The sequence below is a fragment of the Lampetra planeri genome, chromosome 56, assembly GCF_965212315.1.
Source record: "Lampetra planeri chromosome 56, kcLamPlan1.2.h2, whole genome shotgun sequence".
Lineage (NCBI taxonomy): Eukaryota > Metazoa > Chordata > Hyperoartia > Petromyzontiformes > Petromyzontidae > Lampetra > Lampetra planeri.
The window spans coordinates 3,805,564-3,816,712 of record NC_136162.1 but is presented as its reverse complement, the minus strand read 5'-3'; the positions used below and the strand labels follow the sequence as shown (position 1 = coordinate 3,816,712).

At 53.8% G+C, this 11,149-nt stretch overlaps 1 protein-coding gene across 1 annotated transcript; it reads right to left on the bottom strand.

Annotated features, from left to right (window-relative positions):
- Window positions 1-815: 815 nt before the first annotated feature.
- LOC144735645 (betaine-homocysteine S-methyltransferase-like) lies at window positions 816-11,149 on the bottom strand. Its single transcript, XM_078618096.1, has 7 exons — window positions 11,049-11,149; window positions 5,282-5,445; window positions 4,312-4,421; window positions 3,722-3,883; window positions 3,038-3,246; window positions 2,754-2,830; window positions 816-1,249 (listed from the first exon to the last, which is right to left on the bottom strand). Exons 1-7 carry the CDS (start codon window positions 11,147-11,149, stop codon window positions 1,161-1,163), a joined length of 912 nt encoding a protein of 303 aa, XP_078474222.1. The 3' UTR covers window positions 816-1,160.

The window sequence follows — 11,149 nt, the reverse complement described above, 5'->3', positions numbered from 1 at the left end:
CCACACCTGGGCCAGCTCGGCCTTGGGCACGGTCTGCAAAGTCGCGTCATCGAGTCGGGCGTGATGCAGGGAACGGATAGTGAGGTCATGTCCTCGCGGTTAAGCAGGGTTATGGTGTGGTTTGTGAGCGTTGACACGCGAGACAGCGCGGGGGTTTGGACGTCTGGTGAAACAGAACATTGCAATTCTTAGGTTTTTTCGGTAAAGTCACGTAGGTAAAAAATTTAAATTAATAAAAGTAAAAAAAACGGAAGCTTGTGTTGCCTCCGAAACGTCGTGACTTTTATTTTACTTTTGTTAATTTACATTTTTTACCTACGTGACTTTACCGAAAAAACCTAAGAATATGAATCCTTGCAGTCACGAAAGCTTCAAATCTAGAAAAAACAAAAGAACATTGCAAGTCGAGAAAGTCATCCGTTGTGGCACCTCCGATTTCATGTTAAACTTATTTCGCACCGCACGTACACAACCGTGCTAGTCGCATCACGGTTGGCTACGTACGGTGCGAAAGAAGCACAACGTGCACACGTGCAGCGCGTCGTTCTGAGTGAGCGACCCAGCTGGGCGGCTGAGCTTGCACACACGGCTACAATGCTGCCCCGGTGCCGGCTCCTTGGTCTGTCCAGTCTATTCGGATTGGACGCCAGTGGGCAGTATACACCTGACGAACCATTACAACTGTGGGTTTTATATGGATCGGGCATCCAAGGATGCCCGATTTAGTCAATTTCTGGGGGAGGGGGGATGTTGATTAATATCACCACAATGCCTGGTATAGGCCGTGTTATTAAAACTCTCACCACAGCCCCGCATGCTGCTGATATGTTTATTTAAACGATTCCACTGCGAACACTCAAGGCTCCGTTGACATTGTTCTCTTTTAACGCAACCGTGCACGAACGTCGAACGCATTCACATTTTGGCAAATAATTAATTTAAATTAGAGTAACACAACACATGCACTGAACGTTCCTCTAATGTCAGAGCCTGCCAAGTCGAGCACAGAGCTCCGTGCCCGTGCGGAGTTTCATGACACCAGCTTTGGCTAGGAGACCTGTGATAGCAGGGCTAGGGCTGGGGGACCTGGGCTGAGAGGCCAAGGCTAGGAAACCAAGGTTGGGAGACCAGGGCGGGGAGGAGGCCCAGGCAGGAGGAGCTCAGGCAGTGGTGCTGGGCGGCTGCATTTGAGGCCTCAGGGTGCGTCCCAACTCCCCGATGTCCTCAGGTCCTGTCCGGCAACAACCGCCTGCAGACAGACACACAAGTCACACACAAGTCACACACACACACACACAAGTCACACACAAGTCACACACAAGTCACACACAAGTCACACACACACACACAAGTCACACACAAGTCACACACAAGTCACACACACACACACACAAGTCACACACAAGTCACACACAAGTCACACACACACACACAAGTCACACACAAGTCACACACAAGTCACACACAAGTCACACACACAAGTCACACACAAGTCACACACAAGTCACACACACACACAAGTCACACACAAGTCACACACAAGTCACACACACACACAAGTCACACACAAGTCACACACAAGTCACACACAAGTCACACAAGTCACACACAAGTCACACACAAGTCACACACAAGTCACACACACACAAAGTCACACACAAGCCACACACAAGTCACACACAAGTCACACAAGTCACACACACACACAAGTCACACACACACAAGTCACACACAAGTCACACACACACACACAAGTCACACACAAGTCACACACACACACACAAGTCACACACAAGTCACACACAAGTCACACAAATCACACACAAGTCACACACACACACACAAGTCACACACACACACACAAGTCACACACAAGTCACACACAAGTCACACACAAGTCACACACAAGTCACACACAAGTCACACACACACACACAAGTCACACACAAGTCACACACAAGTCACACACACACACACAAGTCACACACAAGTCACACACAAGTCACACACACACACACAAGTCACACACAAGTCACACACACACACACAAGTCACACACAAGTCACACACAAGTCACACACAAGCCATACACAAGTCACACACAAGTCACACACAAGTCACACACAAGTCACACACACACAAGTCACACACAAGCCACACACAAGTCACACACGGAACGATCGACCCGGGGAAACATAGAAACACGCTAAAGAAACTGAGCGGGGGGGGGGAGGTGGGGTTGACAAGGCTTCAGTGGAGGCTACGAGTCAAACGGGGAGCAAGGAGCAATTGCTGCGGTGGCGTTCGTGTTCCGTGCGAATCCTCGTGGCACTGGACTGCAGTTGTCAGCAGAAGCCAGCGCACCAATTGCTGTACCGTAGTTAAGCAGCGTTGGGCCTGGGTGGGTGCTTGGATGGGTGAGTACCGTGCGCAACAGGTGCTATAGGCTGCTGCGGCGCTACCGCGTGGGCAGCAGAGGGAGGGGCAGCAAGGTCCATTCCGTCGCTGTTCTACAAAGCTCCCTCATCTATGCTCCTTGCGTTCAGCGACCCACACAGACTGGCACCGTCCGCTACGGTGAAATCACCCTCCCCGCGACCCCCGCACGGTTGTGGGGGAGGCCCTCGTCCGGCAGTGGATTGACGCAAGCGGCCGGCACGCGGGCACCGCGGCGCTGGCGAGGGTGGGTAGGAGGCCTGCACGGCGGGTGGGTCAGGTTGCCGGCACGCGCGCGGGACGGTGGGCGCACAAACCGATCCAGGAGACGCCCAGGTCCCTCCACGCGAGGCTGTACATCGCCAGCGTGGGTCTGCGCGGTCTATGCTCCCACCTGCGGAAGGAATGCACGGAATAGCAGAAGCAGCAGTGGCATTAGCAGCAGTCGTAGCAGCAGTAGCAGCCGTGGTAGCAGCAGCTGGTGTGGTGTCTCCCTGGTGTGGTGTGATTCTGGTGTGTCCATGCTGTGGTGTACCCATGATGATTTATACCCCCGCTGTGGAGCGCCCCGAGTGTGGCGTGAGGCTGGTGTGGCACGCACCCTCGCTGCACATCCCAGTGCTCCCCGCTGTTGGGGTAGGCCAGCAGGAGTTTGTCGAAGCCCTTGGCGTTGGCGACGCCACCCAGGAGGTCGCCCACCAGCTCGGGGTCGCAGCAGTTCACCCCGACGGCCAGCAGCTGCCGCGACCGGGCGGCCAGCGCCAGCGCCACCTCGCCAAACTCCTCGCCGTGGCACGTGTGGCGGCTGTCCTGCAGTGCGCGACAAGGGGTCATGTGGGAGAAGATATGGGGTCAAAGTGGGGCGTGACACGGGGTCACGTGGGAGAAGATATGGGGTCAAAGTGGAGCGCGACACGGGGTCACGTGGGAGAAGATAAGGGGTCAAAGTGGGGCGCGACACGGGGTCACGTGGGGGAAGTGATGGGGTCAAAGTGGGGCGCGACACGGGGTCACATGGGAGAAGTTATCGGGTGAAAATTGGAGCGCGACATGGGGTCACGTGGAAGAAGTTGTGGGGTCAAAGTGGGGCGCGACACGGGGTCACGTGGGAAAAGATATGGGGTCAAAGTGGGGCGCGACACGGGGTCACGTGCAATGTCTTCATAGTTCGTGTGGCCTATGCACAGCAACGATCAAGACATGCAATTGCGTCACGTGTGTCGTGCCGTGCCGTCGCGTCGCGTGTTTCCGCGTCGCGTGTTTCTGCGTCTCGTGTTCCGTGTGCCTTGCAGGAGAAGGAAAGCCACGCGGAGGCCCCGGGGAACTCCCGCAGGAGCTGCACCAGCGCGAGGCCCTCGGCGGCGCTGGGCACCGTCTCCAGGGCCAGCAGGTCCACCCCGGCCTCCAGCAGCGCCGACACCTGCGGCCGGTGCCAGTCCATCAGCTCCTGGGGCGCGTGGGAGACACGGACTGTCAGCACCGCCACTGCCGCTCAGGAACCCCGGCACCAGAGGCTCAGCCGCTGTCCCCAGTGACGCAACGTGTTGCCAGCAGCGCAATGCGTTGCCGCCCCCCCCAACCCCCCCCCCCCCTGTAGCCGAGTGCCCAAGACCCTCCAGCCCATACTTACCGGTGCAGCTGCACTGCCTGTGCACTCAATAGCTGCGCTAAGCTAACTGACGAGTAGAACCGAAGACTCTCACTCAACGCACGAGCACCAGTGGGGTCACGTGGCCGGCGTGGGCCCTGCGGCAAGCAATGAAATGGGGCGTCCTGTCCGATTGCTTGCCTATTCGAAGCAGGCTACATGGACGGGGGGAAGCAGGTGATAGCATATGGTGGACACGAGGCAGCGCAGAGCAGAGGAGCACGCACCTCCGTTGAGAGCGCGTCCACGTAGGCCCCCGTGTACTCGGAGCCGTCGTGCAGGTGGGCTCCGTAGGGCCCCACCGAGCCGGCCACCTTCACCTCCACCTCGCGGGGACCTGTGTGAGCGGAGAGGGGCCACGTCAGCGGTGCGAGGGCGGGGACACGCGCGTCCCTCTCGCGCGCGCGCGGCGTTTCTCCGGGTGCTCCGGCTTCCTCCCACGTGTATAGAAGCTCATTCATTGCCTGAAAATGTCTGAAATGTGCTGTCTGCTGTGAAGCACGTGTGTTGCTATGTTAGTGGATGATGATGATGATGGATGACGGTCAAGAATATATTTCCTAACTAAACTTTTTATTTTACCAGGTAAGGTCCACTGAGCTATATCGCTCTTTTTCAAAAGCAACGTGGCCACAAATGGATAGCTCAACGAAGTGGTTTATCACGTTGATATTTATAGCAGCCAAATACTGTAAAACGCGTGGTGTTCATTCTAAATGTGGAGGGAAATACCGGAGGACCCTGAGAAACATCCATGCAAATTCTAAATATACAGGCTTCAGGGTCAGGATCGAACTCCATGACCTCTTGCACAGCAGACGAGGTAGTTAACATCTCACCACCGCGGCATTCTTATACTAAAGATAATATATATTTTTTGTCATTGTGTAACATTTTATTTGTTTATATTTGAGTATTAATATGACGACGACGCTTTGAGTGGCAGATTTGTGCCAGAGAAGCGGCACACGTGTTTAAGCAAAAAATTAAATTGACTTGATTAACAGAGCGGCCGATAGTACGTCCGCCGGGAAGATAGAGCAATGAAATCTCAATTTGTGCATCACGTGTTGATGAATTATTGCATCGCAGCAGAATCATGAGAGGTGGTGGTGTTGGCGGCTGCTTGAGGAGGATTTAATCCAGCAGTTGATTGATCGTGGAAGATGATGGTGGTGCGTCTCTGGTCGCGCTCGCCTGCGGATGAGATGTACTCGCTCACGGCCTCGCGCGCCAGCCGCACCCCGGTGTGGATGAGCTGGCGCGCCTCCTCGGGGCGCAGGCCCAGGTGCGTCACGAAGCCGGGCACGCTCGCCTGGTACGTCGCCGTCGAGATCACGTCCGAGCCACTCTGCAGGAACCTGCGCCGCAGCACGGGCCGGCGGCGTGACACCGTGACCCCCACGACTTCACGTACCAATTTAATGACAGCCCGTCGCGAATCGTGACCCTGTCACCATGACCACGATGGTCTCACGCTGTGTCATCTTAACCCTCCGGTGACCCATCAGGACCTCGCGATCTAGCGGCATAACTCGAGATCCCATTAATCATCCGCGACCAATCAGACCCACCGCACTATCCAATAGTTGATGGCAATCACAGGCTAATGTTCAGTCAGAAGACGGTCAAATAACCCACACAGCGTGGGGAAGGCCTCATTCAGAAGTGGATTGACAAGACGGCATAACATCACACAATGTGTGATGGGCATCACTGCCGGGCACTAACGTTTCACTGTAAACAGATGGATGCCAACCTACGGGACGGTGTGGAGAGCTGAGGGCGGCCGCGTCAGCCAAGGTCGTAGCGAGGCTGGCATGAGCACCCCACCCCCAACCCTCCTCTTTGGAGCTCGGCAACCTGGGCACCTCATAGGCCCGGGTACAATTGCACTGCCTGTACACTGAATAGCTACAGCACGGGAGCCAGGCAACAGGAGATGACGTCCGATCAGCTTTCAGAATCACCGGTGTCGAGACGCGGAGAGGCTTTTAGTGTCTCTCTCTGAATCAAACACCCCCCGGCAGAGTAGAGTGCCCGGGGGGTGTGTGTGCTGGACACGCAATCGGTGTCTCCGCTGCAGAGGATGAGGACCTAAAAGCTGTGGGTCTCTTGAGCCCTGGCTCTGCGATCTCCGTGGGGACTTCAGTGGAAACTGGGGGTTGGAGCACCACATTTACTTCGGGCAGCTAAATGTGAATCGGCAAACCGGTAGTCATTTTGCAGAATAAGTTACTGATTCTGAAAGTAAGGAATTGTTTTACTTTAAAATTCCGGTGGAATTTTGGAGTCGTTTATGCACTGACTGGAACCCCGCAGGACCTGCCAATCAACTTCACGGTCAGTCCACGATCCCAGAGCAGACTATTTCACGTGTCCGTACCATCAGAAGAAGTGGCGTTACTTTAGCGGTTCCAATTTCCCCATGTGGCCAATAACAGTGAATGTTGTGATAACCACTTCAAATGAGTGGGGTTATCATGTAATTCACTATTATTGGTCACAAACAATACGTCGGTACAAATCAAGTTGTGCTACCTTTGGTACCAATTTCTGGACTATGCAGTGTACCCTGCGATTATTATCAAGTAACTGCTGGGCGGACAAAAGTGTTAGGGGGGATTAAGAAACTTGTTTGCACTGCCGCGTGAGCAGATGGAAAAACTTAAATGACGGGAAAATGTCAAAACTGGGTGGTTTTTAACTTTTGCCGACAAAACTGGATCCCAAATGTCAAAACTGGGTGCACCCTGGGTGGCCAAAAACTTGAGTTTTGGACACTCAGGGTGCACCCAGTTTTGACATTTGTCAAATACACCCCATTCATCCAAACACTTGGTATTTGTATACTGGCACACTGTGCCAGCACCCCATTCATCTAAACACTTGGTATTAGTATGCTGGCACAGTGTGCCAGCACCATATAACTACACACACTTGATATTTGTACGCTGGCACAGTGTGCCAGTATACAAATGGCAAGTTTGTGTATGTTCGCGAGCTGAAAGTGTTACTGTAGTTGCAAGCTGGCACACTGTGCCAGTATACAAACGGCAAGTAAGCGAGCTGGCACACTGTGCCAGTATACAAATGGCAAGTTAGGGTATGTTCGCGAGCTGTAAGTGTTACTGTAGTTGCAAGCTGGCACACTGTGCCAGTATTCATATGGCAAGTAAGTGTTACTGTAGTAGCGAGCAGGCACACTGTGCCAGTATACAAATGGTAAGTTAGGGTATGTTCGCGAGCTGTAAGTGTTACTGTAGTTGCAAGCTGGCACACTGTGCCAGTATACATATGGCAAGTAAGTGTTACTGTAGTAGCGAGCTGGCACACTGTGCCAGTATACAAACGGGAAGTTTGTGGTGCAAGGTATGGAACATGAGCCACGAGAAACATCATTTGGAACGCTCTAAATCTGTGGCGACATATGGATGAATAACGCAAGGACCTAAACGTGTACAAAATGATACATTAAATCGTACACCTTCTTCACCCAGTTTTGACATTTGTCCACATTGAACATCACCCAGTTTTGTCATATCAAAAAGCACCACCCTGTTTTGCCTGTCGTTTTCCAAGACCACCCAGTTTTGACATTTGGGATCCAGTTTTGTCGGCAAAAGTTAAAAACCACCCAGTTTTGACATTTTCCCCTTAAATGACGTCACGCGATTTTGGACGATTTTTGACCCCCCCCCCCTTCGTCACACGGCGTCACAAAAAGTCAGACCCCCCTCAAATATGACGTCACAAAGCTCTGCCCCCCCCCCAAAAAAAATAAAACATGCTTCAAATCGCTTTAAACTATTGTCATTGTAGTGCGTATTTGATGTTGTAGGGGAAAACATTTATTAAAAAGTCTTTAATTAAGTAGAACGTGTTGTCTATATTTATTTAAAGTTGCGCATTTTGATGTGACGTCACATTTCTCAACCCCCCCCCCCTCGTCACACATCGTCACAAATGTCTGACCCCCCCCACCTAGGTGCGTGACGTCATTTATGGACGGCCCCTTAAATATTTTTTATTTTACTAGGTCAGGCCCACTGAGCTACGTGGCTCTCTTTCATAAGCGAACTGGCCACAAATGATAGCTCGACAGAGTGGCTTATCACGTGGAAATTTAGAGCGTGTTGATTCTAAATATGGAGGGAAAAACCAGAGGACCCGGAGAAAAATCCACGCGACCACGGGCAGAGAGAGACATGCAAACTCCAAATATAAAAGACATCAGTTGGGATCGAACCCATGACCTCCCGCATACTCGGCGAGGTAGTTAACATCTTGCCTGTCATTTCTATAACCTCTGAATTGCAAGTCCAGTGTGCTCACCAGTACACCATGGCAGCTCCCTTCATTTGTTTGCTAATTAAGTCAAACACTTTTACGTGTATATTACCAGACATTTCTATACGAGTGGAAAAACGGTAACTTTTTTCAAATTTGTATGCAAAAAAAAATAGATGAACAACCCTGGCAATTACTAAAACACACACGAGAGCAGCGGCTACCTGCTACATGAGTGGGTAATTAAGTGAGTTGCCTAATTGTGACTGCTGTCAAGTGCAATCCCTCACTCGCACCACAATGCATTGTATAGTACAGGATGGGTCTTGATGATGTGGGTCTATAGGTCTCTCTACGAGTCTATGCGAGTCTATGCGAGTCTACGGATCTCCGTGTGAACGAAAGGCCGGACTTGATGACATTGATACAAGTCATCCGTAGGTTCCACCATCTCCAAATCCTCCCGTACCCACATCAGCCCATGCCGCGCTAGTTTAACCCCCTGCATCCGGCCAAACAGAAGCTGCCGGGGCACGGAGGACAAAAATACACGCGCACGCACGCACACGCATCTCCAGCCCTGCCAGCTCGGCTCATGTGACGGCGGCAGTGAGTGGGAAGCGGATCCATCGCACGTGGAATGAACACGAGCACGAAAGGGCCCTGCAGTGAGACGCGCGGGTGCTTACAGAGGGCGCGGCGTCTACGTTACACAAGGCCAAGCTCAAGCCGAGCAGATCACTTCCAAAGTCATGGCAGAGACACTGAGGAGCCACTTACGGCTGAGATCCGCCCGTTTGATCCCCGGTTTCAGCCACCCAATCGTGATTAAGCGCGGTACGTTCACGATCTCAGCCCGCTCAGCAATGACTGCGCGCACACACACGCATAAAACAAACATCCTGCGATCTTTAATTCGGTTTTGACTTAATTTGGTAAAATATTCCGGCTTTTTTTGAGAATTGATAAATCACGCGGTGGGCTTGGACCGCCAACATTATGGCCGTCTCTGCAGCGGGGGCACGCGGGAGAGAAGCAGCGTCGTGTTGCGGCGGCAGCAGCAGCAGGAGCAGCAGCAGCAGGAGCAGCAGCAGCAGGAGCAGCAGCAGCAGGAGCAGCAGGAGCAGCAGCAGCAGGAGCAGCAGCAGCAGCAGGAGCAGCAGCAGCAGCAGCAGCAGCAGCAGGAGCAGCATGAGCAGCAGCAGCAGCAGCAGCAGCAGGAGCAGCAGCAGCAGCAGCAGGAGCAGCAGCAGGAGCAGCAGCAGCAGCAGCAGCAGCAGCAGTAGTAGCAGGAGCAGCATGAGCAGCAGCAGCAGGAGCAGCAGCAGCAGCAGCAGCAGGAGCAGCATGAGCAGCAGCAGCAGCAGCAGGAGCAGCAGCAGCAGCAGCAGCAGGAGCAGCAGCAGGAGCAGCAGCAGGAGCAGCAGCAGGAGCAGCAGCAGCAGCAGCAGGAGCAGCAGCAGCAGCAGGAGCAGCAGCAGCAGGAGCAGCAGCAGCAGCAGCAGGAGCAGCAGCAGCAGCAGCAGGAGCAGCAGCAGCAGCAGCAGGAGCAGCAGCAGGAGCAGCAGCAGGAGCAGCAGCAGGAGCAGCAGCAGGAGCAGCAGCAGCAGCAGGAGCAGCAGCAGCAGGAGCAGCAGCAGCAGCAGCAGCAGGAGCAGCAGCAGCAGCAGCAGCAGGAGCAGCATGAGCAGCAGCAGCAGCAGCAGCAGCAGGAGCAGCAGCAGGAGCAGCAGCAGCAGCAGCAGCAGGAGCAGCAGCAGCAGGAGCAGCAGCAGCAGGAGCAGCAGCAGCAGCAGCAGCAGGAGCAGCAGCAGCAGCAGCAGGAGCAGCAGCAGGAGCAGCAGCAGCAGCAGCAGGAGCAGCAGCAGCAGCAGCAGGAGCAGCAGCAGGAGCAGCAGCAGGAGCAGCAGCAGCAGGAGCAGCAGCAGGAGCAGCAGCAGCAGCAGCAGCAGGAGCAGCAGCAGCAGGAGCAGCAGCAGCAGGAGCAGCAGCAGCAGGAGCAGCAGCAGCAGCAGCAGGAGGAGCAGCAGCAGCAGCAGCAGCAGAGCAGCAGCAGCAGCAGGAGCAGCAGCAGGAGCAGCAGCAGCAACAGCAGCAGGAGCAGCAGCAGCAGGAGCCATTCGTTCAGTTGATGACCGTGTAGTGTCGAGGCTGCTGCTGGCCACGAGGAGAGGGGCTTCAGGAGACACAGAGTCCCTGTCGTGCTGCTGTTCCTCCGTTGAAGGGGCGCTGAGTGGTTTACTGCCAGGTCCAGAGTTCGGGCTCCATGGCCACAATCACACGACTGGTCCAATTTTAAGGTGCACTGTGATCGAGGGACTGCGTGGTCTTGGTTTGATGTTGTTTTGCAGCATTGCCCCAGCTTGCATTTGGAATGTATGTACGCGTGCAATTTGCACTCCCATACTTATGAATATTTCTCTTTATTAATTTTTTGTATTACTTTCTCAACTTTTCTCTATCTTACCTCGAGTATCTCTTTATCGTATTTTTTTGTTGATGTAATTTGCTAACCCATCCCTCCAGTCTACATATTCTGATTCTCTATGTATCTCTATGAGTTTGTACGCATCTCTATGGGTCTCCTCTATGCGTCTCTATGGGTTTACTGTGGGGGTGCAGAGTGCGGGTGGATAAGAAGTTGTTAGCGAGTGACTGGGTGCACGTCACGAACCTCAGGTGCACGTCCTTCACGGCGTCCGGGTGGGGTGAGCAGCAGCCGGGGAGCTCCACAGGGGGGTCACCCTGCAACGCACGACACGTGACAGAGTTCAT